General features: G+C 40.5%; 1 protein-coding gene across 1 annotated transcript in view; it reads right to left on the bottom strand.

Moving 5' to 3' along the window:
• Positions 1 to 18,945, bottom strand: part of CLASP1 (cytoplasmic linker associated protein 1) — a 217,624-nt gene that overhangs the window by 121,326 nt on the left and 77,353 nt on the right. The window contains exons 7-8 of the mRNA XM_063116685.1: positions 11,080 to 11,177; positions 9,319 to 9,386 (exon numbers count right to left, since the gene is read on the bottom strand). Of these exons, the coding sequence (XP_062972755.1) occupies positions 9,319 to 9,386; positions 11,080 to 11,177 (166 nt within the window). The remainder of the gene's footprint in view (positions 1 to 9,318; positions 9,387 to 11,079; positions 11,178 to 18,945) is intronic.

The raw sequence follows: 18,945 nt of genomic DNA, 5'->3' as shown, positions 1-18,945 counted from the left end.
AAGTGAAGATTATTAAGTTTCACGTTCAAGCCCTAGCAATTTCAGCTAGAGTTCCTGCCAATCTGAATAGAACTATTGGACAAAATGTGCTCTAGCTGCATAACACTAACCCTGTAAGCCCAGCCATTCATCCCGTTGTACAGATGGAGAAATGGAGGCTGAGCCCAGCAAGTGGATCAGAGCAGAACATCAGCCCTATTCTGGCTAATATAAATCTTACTCAAGTTAGTAATTCAGCAGCTGTATTCAAGGAACTAAAAGAAATGAACAGTGAAAAGGTGTGAATTATTTCATTGCTAATTAAGCTGCTGGCTTCTTAATCAGAACATATTATTAATACTGTTACATACAAGCAATCTAACTATTCAGGTAATGGACCCTAGATGATTTCCTAAACTATGCTTTGTTTTCTAGATCATTTTGCTAAAAGAAATGATTACCTTCATTAAACAAAGTCAAATATCACCTGCACCAGATACTATAATCATATAATGTGGCCGTGATGACAGTTAACTGACAAGGATTGCAATCTATTTGGAAGCTCCAAGTTTACATCTCCTAAAATGTGAGAGCAGATCCCTGCAAGATAATACCAGTAACAAAAAGCAACTGATATGCTGCAAAGTTTTATGCCACACGTCACTTATCAACCACAACATGTCCGTTCTCCTGTTTAACCTGTTAAAAACAAGTGAATCATGTTTTACCAACAGAACAAACGAGAGAAAAACCTGCTTCAACAGAAAAAACAATTGACACTCTGTGGAAAGAAGGTGGGGAGGTGAAGGTAAACCCCAGAGATGCAGCTTTCTTAAGCAAAAGATGGCTAGCATGAATGGTTCCCCCCAAAATGAAAGACAGCCCTGGGAGAAAACAGCAGCCTGTATGTCTCTCCTGCACATTAATGCTTCACAGGCATGCAGGTTCTTAAGCATCAGCACCTTATCGCTGCTATTCCACTGCACGTCCTATTTTAATCAACATTCTTGCCGCTTTCGGGGGGGAGGGGGCTTTTTCGCTTAGCAAAAAAAGAGAAGAAAAAAGCATGGTCTAAATTCACAGAAAAGCCCAGCTCTCCTTTTTTGCATATTCCTTGGCTGCCATTCACTGACGCATCTGAAATGCACTGAAGCCCTAAGCAGTTCTTGTAATTAAGGTTGCAATCCTAAACACATTTACTAGGAGAAAAGCACCACTGAACATAGTGAGACTTCCTTCTGAGAACACATGTTTAGGATTGCTTTGTTAAATAGCCTGCCGTAGGTTGCGACAAGCTATTATACTCCTGACGTCCCCCCACCACCCTTCAAGAAGATAAGTATGTCACGTTGCCTTCAGAAGTCAGACAAACACACCAACAAGCATTCCCACACACTATAATTTTTTGCCCTATATAATGTTACTTTATATCAGGTGAGTTTATCTGTATTTGTATAAAGATTGGTTTGTTGTTTAATTTCCTTCTATACCCATTGCAGAGATGCCATTTGCCTAAAGTTTCTTCCATTCTGCTAATGCCGCTAATGGAAAAATCCACTTGTTAAATGTCAGGAGAAAATAACTCGTTCTATTGTGATGACAAAACAGACTCAGTCATCTGTGGCATATTTGCATTCTGTCTGTTTATTAAGCAAAATGCCTACCTTTGCTGGCAGTCATGATCTGCAGTGGTCCTGTGATGCTAGCCAAGGACTGGATCTGAAAGCAAGCCTACAGTGCAAGTGCATGCAATCGCTCAGCAACTTAAAGCACCAGCTAACTCTCCTCCCTCTTTGACCTAGTGTAAGAAGCGACTGCTGTTCTCCTCCAAAATAAAAGCCTTCTCCGCAGTTTGAGAAGCAATGCTTGCTCTGTTCAGCACAATCTTCTCTCTCTCTCTCTCTCTCTCTCTCTCTCTCTCTCTCTCTCTCTCTCTCTCTCTCTCTCTCACACACACACACACACACACACAATGTTTCAATAGCAAAATAGTGCTTTCCCCCCAACTCTCACACCTATAGCCAGAAAACTAGCAGGAAAACCAGAGGTATTTATAACCATTTTTCTTCAAAATTTTCAGGTAAGTATCCCATTGATTTGATGACACAATCCAGAGCACAGACAACTCTTCTCTCTGCTTATTCAAAGTCAAACCAAAACACGATTGCCTATTATTTGAGTACCCCATGCAACATTATTAAAAAGTATCCAATTCTGCTTTGTAGTTCTGAGTTTAGAAGTAGCTTGCTTTAAATACATATTTGTGCAGGAGTATCCAATTCTGTTTTGTAATTCTGAGTTTAGAAATAGCTTGCTTTAAATATATATTTATTGTGTATGTTTTTCATCCCTACAGTGAGTCACTGCCTCAGATATCTTGAAACATGTAGAGCCCTACATAATTTGGCTCCTTTCTTTTCCCTCTTAGATATTTGGACAAGAGTTAATGCCATCAAATAAGTTAACCATCTCTGTTGTCCTTCAGGTGTTCCATCCCATTCCACATATATCTACCCGAGCCCCTCCTGTTATTTTCTCCAGTCACACACCAGCATTGGTACTTTGTTCCTAGGTTGCAGGAGCCATGGTTTATGAAGCCTAGAATGATGGTCTGAACCAGGGCACCTTCCCAATCTAAGGGGTACATTTCCAATCTAAGAGGTACATTGCATACCTCAACCATTCTACTTCCTGCCATGTTGAAACTGCAGCTCTGGATAGCAAAGTAACTTATTTGCACCTGGGCAAACATGGACAGGTCTTTCTTGATTTAGGGAGCATCACTGTGACAACATGTGAAATATTACCTTCTACCTGACGTGCCTAATGGAAGTGAATGAGGATAAACGTATTACCACATTTAATTTATACAAGTCAAAACCATAAAGCTAGCATGTAGAGAAAAACTATTCACTTAAATATCTTCCTATGCACTTGGGTAAGGGCCACCTACCTGAGAAAGTGGAGCACATATATAGCTGCATGGTCATCACACTGCACCACAAATGGTGCTTTAACTCAGAATTACCCCAAGCAAGGCTCACTCAGGTGGGCAAGGTGTTCTGCCAGCTGGGATATCAGACTTCCATCCCTGAAGTGATTGGAGAAAGGGGCTTTCTTAAAAGAAAAATCTTGATGGGGATGGGAGTTCATAAGATTGGGAACTCATGACTATATCCATCCCAAAACCCAATTTTTACAAAATTGCAGTTAAATAATATTTTATGTGCTTCACTTTCATTGCACTGAGGATCAGCAACCTTATAACTGTGATACATGGAACAGGACTGGTTCTTAGGAATAATTTATATACAATGGCTTCCTTTTCTTTCCACATAGAATTAAAGATCCGTACATTATATTATAGCAACAAGCTGGCCTGTAATTTCTGGCTTTCTCATGCTGAAAACATATTTCCGCTGAAAGTAGAAGCATATCTGAGTAATTAGAATAAGCAGTTACAGAAAAATAATTAGCTTTCTATAAGCCTGAGGTGAAGAAGGAGGAACATGCAATTCTGCATCCAGAGATGTACAGATAATTAATCAAACATCACACATATTAAGAACCACTGAGAAATCCAACATGCAACTTCGCTCCATTTTCTGGCTATGAAGGACTAAAAAGACCTTCTTGTAACCTAGCAACTAGCAGCATAGCCACAAGATAAAATCCTCCTTTCTGTTATATAAAAGTAAAGCCCACATCAAGTCGTAATTTGCCCCCACCAACTGGCATTTTATTCATAATACCATTAAAGCTTAAAAACAAAGCCCCCATGGGTAAGAATCTTAAAGCTGGTATTTCTTAAGATCTATTTCAGGAAAATGCTGATGCATGACAATGATGGAGCGGGGAGAGAACCCCTCATACTTAAACGCTGGTTGATTCATCTATTCCAGGAACTGAAATGGGTTTACAATATGCCCTTTTATACATGTAGCTTAACAAGAAAATTATTTACACAAAACCAAATGTGCGAGCCTCACAGTGGAGCAAGGATTACAGTCCAGCTTTCCCACATTCAAACTTCTATTCCAGGGGCTTTTTTGGCCCCCAAAGGCCACATTGGGTGTCTGCAAAGGTGGCAGGGGCCACCATGCAAACACACAGATACACCCACCCATGCAAACATCATTCACACACAAACACACCATTCAAATCCAACTCCTGTCCAAGAGTATTGCAAAGGCCTGGCATCGGCTTTGATCAGATAAAACCAATACTCCTCCCAGAAACCCCAGTTCTTTATCTACCCAGCCATCCAAAAATCCTGGTTCCTAGCCAGTCTCCCTTTCCATATCCATTCTCTTGCTGAAGAATCCTGACATCCCATGCACAGTTACCTGGGGGTTTTTTAGAAAGAAAAGCAAGGAAGAAAAAGGAAAAACACCCCCACCCCCTGGTAGACTTCTATTAACGGGATCCATTCTTTCTATCCACTACCTTTCTGTTCAGATGAACACATTATTGTTTAATTTTGCAAAAAATAGAGCTATGTTTTTTTCTCAAGGCAATGTCTATATAATTTACCAAGCGTTGATCCTGCATAAATCTAATTCAATTCTATACGCAACACAGAAGAAGGAGCTCTTTTACTATAACACCTCCTAAAATTGGTCAGCTTTGCCATGTTTACTCCCCACCCCCAATATACACAAACTTCATGTCTTCCTAAGGCCGAGGGATTGTGAGCAAAAGTGAAAGAGCACCCGTGTTCTCCAGCACTAATGGCCAAAGAAAAAAGATTATTTCTCAAGTCAGCCATTCAATCTCACCAGATAGATCCCTACTGAGTTCTTCCAAACCTCCATGGATCCATAAGCAGGATGGAAAAACCTAAATATCCTACTATTCTAATGGGAGTGTATTTATCATGTATTATTTCTTTGTTTAATTCATTTCTTAGCATTACAGAATGCATCAAACCAGCTATGCTCTCGAATGCTCTTATAGTTGTCATGGTGGCCTAAAAGTCCTAAATCAGTCTTGCCCAACTTTGTGCCCTCAGATGTTTTCAATTTCAACTCTCATTAGCCCAGTCAGCATGTACAGTGTTCAGAGATGCTGGGAGTTTTAGCCTAAAACATCTGGAAAGAACCAAGTTGGGGAAGGCTGTCCTAAGCTGACCCTCAAAAGCCAATCTCTGGGCCTAATGGCAAATATATTCCTTCATTAAGCAAAAACAACAACAACCTTATTTGCACTGAGAGATTTAGAAGGTCAAGTTCAAATTACTTTGCAAAGCTCCTTTTTTCTATGTTGTAGCAAAGCAAACTGTCACAGCATAAACAGTGGTGAATATCACCAGCAAATATGAGAAGTCTAGGACAATACAGCTTGAAAGATTATGGTGTCAATGGCTCTTTATGTAGTTACAATGGATACAGAACATCCAACAGAAAGAACCTCCAATTTATAAATCTGAAAGTACCCAGTATTTCTGTTGCTCAGAATGAAAATTCTTTGAGCTAAGTGTCTCTAGCTCTGATCATTTAGGAACTGCCAAATTTTACTCTTCCATATTGGTCACTGTCTATCCGTGTTGACAGCTGCCAAAGCAGCTTCCACTTAATACACATCAACATAATGGTACCGTAAAATACGATTTCTGTGTAAATTCAAAGATTGTATCAGATACTAATACTGCATACAACATTGTCAGTTAAAATTAAGATAAACCTACTTTAGTCATTTCCAAATTAGGACCCTTAAACTATGTTGAATTTCAAAACAAATGAAAACAACAGGCTCTCAGCTATGTAGCTTCTCCTATATTCAGTTTAAAATTTGACCGTTCTTTCATATGATGAAAACAAACTTTGTTGTTCTATCGGGGTTGGCTGAAGACTGCAACAAAACACCACAGTAACACTGGATGAATAAATTACCAATTACAATTGTCACTGGAGGCCCAGGTGGACTCCGTGGCCCAGAGTACTTGGGGTCAGCTTCAGCTGATCCACCAGCTACGGACTTTCCTGGACAGGGATAACCTAGCCACAGTAGTGCACGCGCTGGTAACTTCCCAATTAGACTTTGTGATTCTGCTTTGTGAACCCCTTCTGCCCCCTTCATATGTTTTAATGTGATTTTAGATGTAAGCCTCTAGGCGGGGTATCGCTGTTTTATTTGTATATTTTGTGCAGCACCAAGTACATTGTTGGTGCTAAATAATAATAATAATAATAATAATAATAATAATAATAATAATAATAATACTGCAATGCACTCTCCGTGGGGCAGCCCTTGAAGATGACTCAGAAGTTGCAGCTAGTGCATAATGCAGCAGCTAGACTGCTGACTAGTACATCTTACAGAGACCATATAACACAAGTCTTAAAGGAAGTGCACTGGCTGCCAATATGCTTCCAGTCAGAATTCAAGGTGTTGGTAATGACATTTAAAGCCCTAAACGGCTTGGGACCTCGGTAATTGAGGGAGCACCTCTCCCTATATATACCTGCCTGAGACTTGAGATCTGTTGGAACAGCCCTTCTCCGTGTCCCACCAACACAAGACATACACTATGGTGGCACGTGGGAGAGGGCTTTCTCTGTTGTGGCACCCCACGTGTGGAATACCCTCCCCTTGGAGGCCCGACTGGCACCGGCACTGGTTTCATTTCGGCGCCAAGTTAAGATATGGCTTTTAAACAAAGCCTTTGATGGCTAAATTCACCAAGCCTGTACATAATTTTAATTGGTTTTGCTGTTTTTAAATTCTATACTGGTTTTAGCTTATTAATTTGTTTAATTTGTTTTTAGCTGTGTATATTTATTGTTTTAGATTGTTTGTATGATTTTACCTGTATGCCGCCCTGAGATCCTTGTGATATAGGTCGGGATACAAATGTTTTAATAAATAAATATAATAATAAGGCTCTCTGCTACTAAAGAGAAAAATATTAAAGTTCACACAAAGGTTAGCAAAGATTAGTTAACTTTTATAAAATTGGTATTAATTTCAAAATGTAAATTCACTCAAGCTGAATTAAAAAACCTTTGGTGCTAATCCAACCACAGCTTGGATTAGCACCAAAGTATACCCCCCCTCCCTTACCGTAATTCTCAAGCCAATTTACAAGCTTTAAAAAAAAAAGGCATTGTGATACAAAAACAAATATCAATCCCGAACATAAAAAAAACACTCAATCCTGACTCAAATTAATGGAATTTAAATTCATTGTTATTTGCTTTTCTCTTCCGTTCACATTTATTTTGCATCATGTAAGCCTATGGGGAAGGAATGTCTTAACTTTTATTATCTGTACAGTGTTTAGATGATTTATAAGTGAACAAGAACCATTCCATGGATCCCAAATGGGACTTGAGCACAACTAACTTTGCATAAAGGTTTTTGTTCCTAACAAGTCCTATCATCACATCCTAAAGTCATAAAATAGGAATGGCTCTTATGGACTAGGATAATACCCAAACAGGTGCAGGAAAGGGGCAGGTGCATACTAGGAGACACCCCACCCCCACCCACAGGCAGGTATTTAGAAAAGAATACAAGTGAGAGAGTTGGGCAAGGGAAGAAAATGAGGGAGATGCGGATGTAGTCTAGAAGCTCCAAATGAGCCTTTAAACTGCAAGGCCCTTCACAGTTTAAAAAGGACTGTGAAGGGCTGGGTGGTGGTGGCCTTAGACAATTCATATTTTCTGAGCCAAAGTGATTCCCAGGCATGGCTTCAGAGACAAAAGGGAGAGGTTAACCAGCCCTGATGCTTTCATGGGAGCCTGCAGACTTTCAACCATAGAGATTAACGCATCTTGTCAGATTCACCCACTGAGCTCAAGATATGAGGGCTTGGGAACTTGTTGGGGGGCGGAGGGACAATCATGAACTCATAGACACCTTTCAGCAGCAGCAGCAGCAGCAGCCATCATGGGGGACGTGAGCCTTCAATTCAGCTCAAGCAGAGGTGTGGCTGAAACACTTGGGTGTCCAAGTTGGCTCCCTGGATTCTGGAAGCATGGGTGGGGGTACAGAGGGAAGATGATCCTGACCTCCTCCCCCTTCTCCATAAACATTTGTTGTGTGACACACTTGTAAAAACTAATCCAGCATGAGTACTTTGGGAATTGAAACATAGGGATCATATTTATTCTTATGAGTTTCAGAATGAGGACATCACATGGATAAATCCGGATCATATTTAGCATCATATAGACAGTCTCCTAATTGCCATATCTAGATGCCATTTCTCCGCTGTGGCACCCCGGTTGTGGAATGAGCTCCCCAGAGAGGTCCGCCTGGCGCCTACACTGTACTCCTTTCGTCACCAGCTGAAGACCTTTTTATTCACTCAGTATTTTAACACTTAATTTTAACTTAAATTTAAATTTTACTGTTTTAACTCTGTATTTTAATCTTATATCAATTTTGCTGTGTGGTTTTATCCTGGTTGTGCTTTTGATACTGTATTTTGTATTTGTGCTTTTAACCTGTTGGTTGTTTTATTATGGTTTTATTTTTTGTGAACTGCCCAGAGAGCTTCGGCTATTGGGCGGTATAAAAATGTAATAAATAAAAATAAATAAATAAATAAATGCCAGGTACAGAGTTATCTCTATCCATGCCCCTCAACCAGAACACAAGAAGAAAATTAACAGTATGATCTGATTCTAAATAAGCAAGCAAAATATTTTGTTGTAGGTTTCACTGGCCACTCTCATCAACCAAAGTAGAATCTCAAATCATTTTTAACTTAAGCCTTCCTTAACATTAAACAAATATGGGCTTAGAGTACAGTTTTGGAAAACTTGATGCTTTGTGTGGTTGGAAGCTAAGCAGCTGTGAAATCAGTAACCAGTTTGATCCTGATTTTCAGGGCAAGCACAAACCATTATTTGCCAGTTCAGATGTTATAGTTCACCACAAATCACAAACCATGAAGTAACCAAAAGACCCAGCCACATGTCGCAACAACCCATGTTTTGTGAAACTGCAGATTGTTGTAAATGAAGCCCAAGAACAAACCGTGGATTACAAGTTTGAGCTGTTCCTTCCCCAGCAACCCAAAATTCCAGATTCAGACATGATAAATGTTGATTAGCTCAGCAGAAGCAGACAGGCAACCAGCAGCAAGCATGGTTGCTCACTCCCACTCATTCATAACTACCTAGGGTTTAAACAAATCCTGGGTAGCTTTAATGTGCAAACCAGGCCATCTAAATACTGGGTACAATATCACCTAACTGGTAAATTATTGGACAAGGAAATCATGATGGCCATGTTATACTTAACAAATCAATATAAGAAAATTAAGAGCACACCTACATGACTGGTCTCATCTTATCGGAAACAAATAAATGTAACGACATTTCTACTCACCACCCGATCCTTGGATCATAGTTCCTGATTTCTGGACCTCATCGAATTTTGTAAAAATGATGTTCAACCTGGTTTGAAAGGGGAAGGTAACAGTTGAACAGAAAAAACTGCAAAGCCTTTGAGAATGCAGACTTTGGCAAAATTTCACCGAAATCAAACAAATTATATTTGTGTGTCCAGTTTTAATGACAAAGAGGAAAGCCCTTCAAAAAGCTCTCCCCTCATCTGCTATGTCCAGTTCTGGAACCCCCATCAGATAAATTGGAACAAGTTTTTTAAAAAGGAAAGAATTATGATCAGAGGTCTAAGTCCTACAAGGAAATATTGAAGGAACTGTGTATGTTTAGCCTTGTGAAGAAAAGAAAAGAAAAGAAAAGAAAAGAAAAGAAAAGAAAAGAAAAGAAAAGAAAAGAAAAGAAAAGAAAATCCTCCTTCCCCATTTGGGATGAGGATGCAGGACAAATAAATATCTGTGTTTAGTTTTTCCCTGACTAGAAAAAGGGAGTAAACGTGTCCTTGAATTGGAGGCTTGGGAGGGTGGTGACAAGAGAGAGAGAGAGCCTTTTCACTGGTGGACCCCTGACTATGGCATGAGCTTCCCACTGAGGTCCACTTGGTGCCAGCACCGTCATCTTTTCAGCACCAGGCGAAGACTGCTCTCTATTCCCAGGCACTTAATGGCATTTAAACAATTTGGGAGCAGGATACCTGAGAGAGCGCCTTCTCCCTTACCAACCTGCCCTATCACCAAGGTCGTCAGGAGGGCCTGCTCCTGGTGGTTCCATGTGGACCTGGGGCCAGACTGGAATCCATCAGGAGAACAGCATTTAGTGTAGTGGTCACTTCTCTGTGGAACTCTCTGCCCATGGAGATCAGGCAGGTGCCAACGCTAGGCTGCTTCTGGCGTTTCCTGAAAACAACTCTGTTTCAAGAATCCTTCCTCAACTGACTAGCCGCTGTTTCTCTGATTCCTTTGTTTTCAAATTGAACAATTTTAATTTGCGTTTTTAATCTTCTTTCTTTTACTGTTTATACCCATGTTCACCGTTTTGGAATCTGTGTTAGATAATTGAGCGGTATATAAATATTATTATTAATATTTATTATATTATATTATATATAATAATAATAATTTAGTGGCATAGGATGGGGCATTTATGTCAGTCATCTAAGCAGGTCTAGTGTTTTACTGAAACTGTTTTTAGCAGTCTAAATCCTTTTAAATGTTGTGTATGTAAATTTTTATGCTACATTTTACGCTGTATTTTTATACTGTATTTTATTACTTTATGAATGGTTGTAACCACCCATAGAGTTTTGTCTATTGGGCAGTATAGAAATGAAATGAAATGAAATGAAAATAACATGGAACAAGTTTTTTTAAAAGGCAACGATCACATGACCTTCTCTTCTGACGCACCCAGACTGTGGAATGGCCTGCCGGGAGGAAGTCGCCAACTTAGCAGTCTTTCCAAATTTAAGAAAGCCGTAAAGACTGATCTCTTCCAGCAGGCCTACCTAGTCAAATTTGAAGATGTCTTAAAAGTTTTAAAGATTTTAATAATGTATTCGTTTTATAAGTTTTTAATCAGTTTTGTGTATTTTATTGTATTTTTGTATTCAATGTTGTTCCTCACCTCGATGGAGAGACAGGTAAGAAAAATTATTATTATTACTATTATTATTATTATTATTATTATTATTATTATTGAACTATAAACAAAGTCCTACAAGGAAATATTGAAATAACTCTTCACTCACCGAGATTGTGGCAATCCCTTTTTGCTGAGATCGGCTCTTACACGCTCACCTACATGTCTGTAGATTTCTACTAGGCTATTTATTGCTGCGTCGCGAACCTAGTAATACAAAAGAAAGAAGGGGGGGAAATAGTTTTACATATATATACTATATAAAGGAAAACCAATAACACTTAGGTGATAGCTGCCATGATTACTATCAAGGCCAAATACTTATGTTATTTTTATTATTATTTGTGATATTTATATACCGCTGCATATAATTAAATCTCTCAGCAGGTCACAGTATTAAAATACAATATTAAAAACACAGCATTAAAACACAGCGTTAAAAACACTTCCAACTACAATGGAAATATCAACGTGCAATAAAATGGAGTTTAGCCAAGGTTGCCTAGCAAAATGGCATGGTTAGTCTATGGCGGATGCTGTAGGCTCTACCGCTCTTGTTCTTGGCAAACCTACTTACCATTTCCACACACCACGGGCCCAATAATGTGAAATGCTGCCATCAAAACAAATCAAGCAGTTTACAGAGCGATCTTATGGTCTCTGGAAAAGCGTCCCATGACCCTAGGATTGTTCGGATACCCTCTCCCAACCTGTAGATACTGCTAGAATATTGGGAGGGATATTCTGAGCTGTGATTCCTCTCTGCACCACTGAGGAAAAAAACATGCCAGATGCATGCTGAGGTCTCAAATGCGGCCTTGGAGCAAAGAAAAGGGAGAGGCGCTCCAGTAGGGGACAGGAGAGAACAGGATACAAAAAATCCTATGGCCTCTCCAGCCTCAGCCCTGCCCCAGCCAAAGAGTTTAAATGTTTTAAAGGAAAAACAATTAAAAAGAGAACGGAGAGCCAAGCATTGCCTCCATCTTCCTCCCACTCTGCCAGCAATAGCCTGGCAGGGCATTCAATATACAAAAGCCTCCGAGCATATTTGCACAATGTCTTTTGAGCACAAGAGGTCAGGATTTTTTAAAAAACCACAGTATGTATATATACACACATATACAGACACACACACTGATCCTCAAGGATGGGATAAGGCTGTCAACACCTAAAAACATTTTATCTGCTCCAGCACATATGTGAATGGGAAAAGGACACTCGGTGAAGTGTCAAGCTAACGTGACATACCCACATACTTACAAAAAATTAAGTCCGTCACTTATGCAAAGAAAGCTTGGTCAATTAACTTTATGGCTTTCAGTACATGAATAAACAATAATCCTGAAGAAAATAAATCATTCTCTCTGGATCCAAAAAAGATGGAGCAGAACTCCGCTTGAACAACAGAGCTTTCATGGTTCCCCGTCCCCCCCACCGCCTTACAGCCCCAAAGGCTCTCATGAGGGTTGAGGGACCATCTGGAATGGTGCATGGAGGTTGCAGGAGGATGGGAAAGTCTAAAAAAAAATCAGTGAGGCTGCCTTGCACAAGTGGAAATGCCTTTCCACTTACACAAGAGATCTCTGGATCAATTTCTGGCTTGGGGTTACTTGCAAACCAGGCCATAGTAACTGGACTGTCCAAATGATCTCTTTCCCCTAACTCTCCAAATGATCTCTCCTGTATAGAGTACACCTCTGAGAAAGCACCATGAGTTGGGCTGTATGTAGAGACACCCTGAAGAAGTTTCCTGAATGACATCTGCAACATTCAGAGCAACAACAATTGCTAAAACAGCTGCAGGATGACTCCATGGACAGTTTGGTTTATAACAACCTTTCTCCAAACAGTCCCGTGCACAGGGAGGGATAGTGCATGAGGAGGGATGAGGTAAAAGCAGCTCATTAGCACAAGTAAACCAGACCCCAGGGATTTCTCTACAACAGCCTTCCCCAACCCAGGGATCTCTAGATGTGTTGTACTACAACCCCTCTCCTTCCCAGCTTGGATGACACATCTGGAGGGCATCAGGCTGGGGAAGGCTACAGATGGCTGAGATAAAGGATAATACTGTAAGTAGAACGGTCCTGTGCGAGCAAGAAGACCCATTATGTAGAATTATACATAGGACAAGAAGAATGTGCAACTCTCATATAAATTCCCCCACCCTGCCCCTGTCCCCAATGAAGTTCAGTCAGATGTCTATCCTGCAGCACTTCTCTACATGTCCCTGTACCTGCTCCACATCACTGGCTGCTGTTAGCAAGGCAAGGAAATAGGATGGGTAAGTCTGACGAATTAGGAGGAAAGCGGGTCACAGAAAAAGAGAACTTGACATGTGTACGTTTCTCTGACCTAAGATTTTTTTAGAATAACGTGTTGAAGATGACAATCCCTGAGAATTTTCCACAGGAGAAGCACTTTGGTAAGTAAAAGGCCAGCACTGTAGCAGATTAGAAATACAAGCAGATTTTACTGTGCAAATGTAATCACACTGTGATTAACTTAATCTGGCTGCCAGCCCAGACTCAAGTACATTCGCCAAAATCCTGAGCCTCCCAACTATAAAACAGCCTTGTATTTAAGCAATATCCTGGTAGCCATAGGTGACAAGGAAATCTAGGCAGATGAGACTGAGCGGGCTGGCAGAGGAGGAATAGAGCACCCCTTCTTCCTCTGGGCTCATTTTGTTTTAAAACAAAATGAGTTCCCAAAGGAAATCTATCCTCTACACACCCCAGGATAGAAAATCAGTGGGCTGTTGAAGGACCTCTGGCCACCTACAGCAGGTTATTACAAAAACATAACCGTAACTTTTCTGGGCTTATTTACAAGGCTGCTTTAAATTAAACAAAGCAAGTTTTTAACCCTCATGGCTACAGAAAGAAGCTTTCAGATAGTCTGTTGAATGCTCATACTAGAGAGAAAAAAATCTGGACCTTCTCATTTTTACAGGTACTGCTTCATGGTTGGCACCTGTGCCAGAGTGAGAAAGGCTCACTAGCGCATAAAGTGAAGGCACAGCAAGGCAGAAGCAAAGGTCATCTATGCCAGGGATCAGCAGTAGGGACTTTCTGGGTTTCTTAAGCTAGTGAGCAAGCCTGGAGAGAAACCAGGCAGTATTCTGCTCAAGGGAAATGATTGAAAGGGTCTTCCTTGCTGGTCTTTCTGGGGCAGTCTTCATTTTTTGCCTGGAGCTTAATGGTGTGGCCCACAGGCTGAATCCCTGTCAAATATTCGTCTAGTCTACAATTGAAAGAGACCCCTGGGGCTCAAGTCTCTTCCTCATTGCAATTTTTAAAATTCAATTTCAAGGAATTCTGGGTGACTTGAAAGCTTGTATGCTGCTCTTTGAACATTAAATGGTCTTAATGAAAGTATTATTTTAATGACTGTGAACTTTGTTAGACATATGGTTACCTACTTTGGATCCACACTGAACACTCTCTTCAGACAGGCAGCCACAATTTAAAATCAGATTAAAGTCCCAAATCCATCCAAAGATTACACACTCAAGTGTTTGTACATTAGAAGTATCATTTCTGGGCCTAAAGTCACCTCCTACATCCTTCTTCACAACAGGGCAAACTTTGCTAATCAGTCAATTCTTCTTTCTTCCCCATGGGTCAATCCACATCCATCTCACCAGTCTTCCTTATTAGACCTTTCCCCACTATTCCCATTCCAAACCAGTTCTACCATACTCTTTCTCTTCTAACTCCCTGGCTCAGCATGGCTCAAGGCTCTCTCTGTCTCCATGGCAACAACAGATAAAGGACAAGCACTGTGTTGCAAGCCTATGGAGAAATAAGACTGCCTACCCAAGACATGAATCCCAAGACATCTAGAGGAAGGGAGTGAACTTGGGGGCAGACTATGTACATTGACAGTTGCTTTTGTGCACCCTCACCACAAATAACACAAATAACTCACCCATGACTTTTCAACTGTCACTATCCAAGAGTACAACTGCTCATTGGCAAGGTTCTGGAACTTGGATTCCTACGGCTGGCCTTAAGCATTCCACAAACTTCTGATGGCAAGTTATGAATGTCAGGTTTCATGGGGAATCCTCACTCACAAGTAGCAAATCAAGCTTACCCGGAATGTCAAAAGGTAGCTCTGAAGCTAAAAAGACTTCAGACCTCTTTACGTGTGAACCATGTGAAGGATGCTCCTGCCCCACCTCCGAATGTCCATGCATTACTAAAGAGTTATGTGCGAAGGGGGCTTATGTGTACCAGAAACAGAAGATGCATCATTCCATATTCTGAGATAAGCAGTGGCTGTTGCTTTTAATAACTTGCATGTAAGCTTCTTTTGTTTCCTTCATACAACCCAACATACAGCTTCGGCTATTGGGCGGTATAAAAATATAATAAATAAATAAGTATTTTGTACCATTACTGAGTATGTGTGATATTTTGTTAATTCCCTCTTATTTGCTTTTCTCCAAAGATGATTGTGAAGAAGGTGTTTGGGGATTTCCCCTCCATTAATCAACACATTATGTTTGTATTAAACTCCACTAATGAGAATTGAAAATAATTTGTAAGGATTTTAATATTTGTTCATTATACTACCGTATTTCTTCAATTCCAAGACGCACTTTTTCCCCATATAAACATCTTTAAAAACGGGGTGCGTCTTAGAATCTCAGGCATGTCTTAGGGCTTTTTTTCTGTTGGTGGTACTGAAATTAGTGTGTGTCTTACAATTGATGGCGTCTTACAATCGAAGAAATACGGTATCTAGCTCTGCCTTTAAAATGCTCAAAACAGCCAAGCACTGACTGAAGCCACACTTCACCATTGTTATAGTACTAAGTGCTCTTGGATCAAGGCATAGCCAGCAAATAAACAATCCAGCATATGTTAGTCAAAATTGAATATATGGGACTAGCTGCGGCTAACAGTTCCTAGATTCAAGAGGGGGCCATAACTCAGGAAATGAGGAGGGGTCATAGTTCAGCGCTAGAGCACATGCTTCCCATGCAGAAGGTCTCAGATTCAATCTCCAACATCTTTAGGGAGGCCTGTGGAAAGTCCCACCTAATTCCTTGAAGCGCCACTGCCAGTCAGTGCTAACAATACTGGGCTAGATGGACCAACCAGCTTCCTATGTTTCTAGAGCTAATGGCTAAACAAGTGACCTAACAAACCAATGGAGAAAAACTTCAACAGGAGATAAAAGATGACATGGGGAGTTGCCACATAGCTGCTCTAAACTAATAGCTTCCATAACCCAGTTTGCTTTCTGCACCTACTAAAGACATTAGTATTTAAAACAAGCCTTCTCTGACTAACCAGCCACAGTTTTATTGGCACAACGTGATTTAAAATATTTTTATTCTGTATATTTATTCTTTTTATTGTTCACTGCTGGGGAATCTTGTTAGAGATACAGCGGTATATACATGTTGTAAAACAAATAAACAAATAAATAAAATGTCAACGTATTTTATTGGGTCAATTCAATTTTGTTCCATTGTCTTAATAACAGACGAAGGATGTCCTCATGCAAAGGAATCAACAACCTTAATTCAAAGATGAAAACTATTTTTATTTTAATAGTTTTAACCAACAGGGGGCAATGCTGATTCACTACCCATTCTCTGCAGCTTTGATGTTATAGCCCTACAACAAAACAGGCAGCTAAAGAGAGATACATTATGATCTGATAAAGACTCTGAATCCACCCTGTCTTGCAAAGGTCAGTTATAATTCCTGCTAAAAGAATTGTTTGTGTGTTAAATTGCTAGAACACTGATTTAATTTCAACAAAGTGGTTTATTCCTAACGATACTGAAATCTGAAAAGGCCCTACTATCTCTCAGGGTCCCATCCCATCCCCAGTATCAGGAAAGTAATAAGATCGTTTCTAGGATAGTGTTACTGCCCAAAGAGCAAGGCCTAAAAAGAGGGATAATGTTCCTTGGGACATTATCTATTGCTCTGCTAGGCTCAGAAAAGAACAGGAACCTAGTAGGCCATCTGTCTGATATTAAGCTACTACCTGGAGGAGAATGGGGATGTGTATATCCTTTATTACCATAATTAAGAAATAGTGTTTCTTGCTTATAAATCACCGAAGGTTTTCTAAGCACTGTTCAGAGCTAAAGAAATAAAGATAGATTTTAAACCTGTGAGCAGGGTCAAGCAGAAAACAATACAAAAGGAATTGGGAGGGAAAGCACTTTACTTATTTTTATTTTTACCCTGTCTTTCTACCGAAAAAAATGGCACTCAAGGCAACCTACCAAACCAATTGGAATTAATTAAAATATAAGATTAAAATGCAATGAAAACACAATTACAGAAAAAAAATGTATTAAAAACAGCACCCAGCCCGCCAGACCCACTGATAGATTAAAAGCCTTTTTAAATAAAGAAAAATTTGCAAACCAGCAGAAGGACAGCAGGGGAAGGAGTGAACCTAGTTCCACAGCCTAGGAGTGGGAATCGAAAAGGCCCTCTCAGGTCACAACCAAGTGTGATTCTGAAGGAATGGACTCAAAAGAAGGGCCTCAAGAGCTTGGGAACCAGGCAGGCTTGTGTAGAAGGCAGTCATTCAGGTAGCTGTTCCAAAGCCATGTAGGGCTTTATAGGTCATAACCAGCACTCTGAATTGTGCCCAGAAACAGACAGGTAGCCAGTAAAGGTGGGGCAAGAAGGGAGACGCATGCTCCAGCCCTGGTCAACAGTCTGGCCGTAGCATTCTGGAACAGCTGACGTTTCTGAACAGCTTTCAAAAGAAGCTCCACATAGAGTGTGTTACACTAGTCCAAATATGATGTAACTAAGGGATGCATAACATTCTCTCACGCACATGCACATGTACGCATGCACACACACAGCAGCTCTTGGACAGAACATGTTTCGTTTCAGCTCTGCAGTACACCGGACAGCTGGCCAGTGCTCTTTCAGGCAGGGAGGAGAAGGAAAGCAAGCTTCCTGCTTCTGTCTGGCTGACAGAAGTGCCCCAGCTGCTCTTCGCTTTGGCGCCTTGGCCAACGGCAGAGGCCAGAGAGTGCTTTGCAAACTTCTCAGTACCCTTCATGAAGAAGAGCTCTGTGAAGCTTGAAAGCTTATGCATTTTCACTGGCAAGAGCTGGTCAGATAATAAACAGATGTCAGCTTGTGCTTGCTCTTTCAGTGAAAACACAACTTTGCCAAGGACACCCAAGAAAATTGGTTCAAAACACACAGCCATCTACTATATTCCCCAGTGCCACTGTAATATGGAATTGATGTTGGGCACAAAATTCTGCATCCCAAGAATCTCAGTTTTGTTTTTGTTTAAATAGATTTTTAGTCATGATGGGTAAGAAGACAAGCATGTAAACAGCGCTCCCTCTATGCATATAGTGAAATGCTGAGGTTAAGCACAACTTCAAGAGGTCAGGAGGGCAGAGCTTCTGTGCCCTGCATCGCTCTCTTTTTATTTCCGATTACTGGCAGAAGCAGAATAAACTGTGCCTATCAAATGCGCGTAGCTTCTAGACATTGCAGAACAAGGAATATATGCTATAATACATATATGATCATATAATAACTCACATCCTTCCTGCACATGGTGACATCCCAATATGGAGGCAGGTGCTGTGATTTGCGACTTCACTTTATTTTACTTATTTATTCCATTTCTATAAGCCAAAGCTCTCTTTAGAGCAGCCTTCCCTCATCCTGGTGCCCTCCAGATGTGATGGACTACAGTTCCCAGAATGCTTGTGGTGGGATGCTGGGAGTTGTAGTACAACACACCTGGAGGGTACCTAGTTGGAGAAGGCTGCATCAGTGGTATATTTCCATGCAAGCTCCTCACTTCTACCCTTGGGATGTAGCTTTATTATTCTACACGCTGTAATGCAGTTTACATGATGGTCCCATCCTTGACTCCAATGTTGTGATCCATACAACTATTTGTAGCAAGTTTTATGGCACTTTAAGGAAGTTAGAAAGCTGCAGTTTCCCCA

The sequence above is a fragment of the Elgaria multicarinata genome, chromosome 2 (genome assembly GCF_023053635.1).
Source record: "Elgaria multicarinata webbii isolate HBS135686 ecotype San Diego chromosome 2, rElgMul1.1.pri, whole genome shotgun sequence".
Lineage (NCBI taxonomy): Eukaryota > Metazoa > Chordata > Lepidosauria > Squamata > Anguidae > Elgaria > Elgaria multicarinata.
This window is presented reverse-complemented; position numbering and strand designations above follow the sequence as displayed.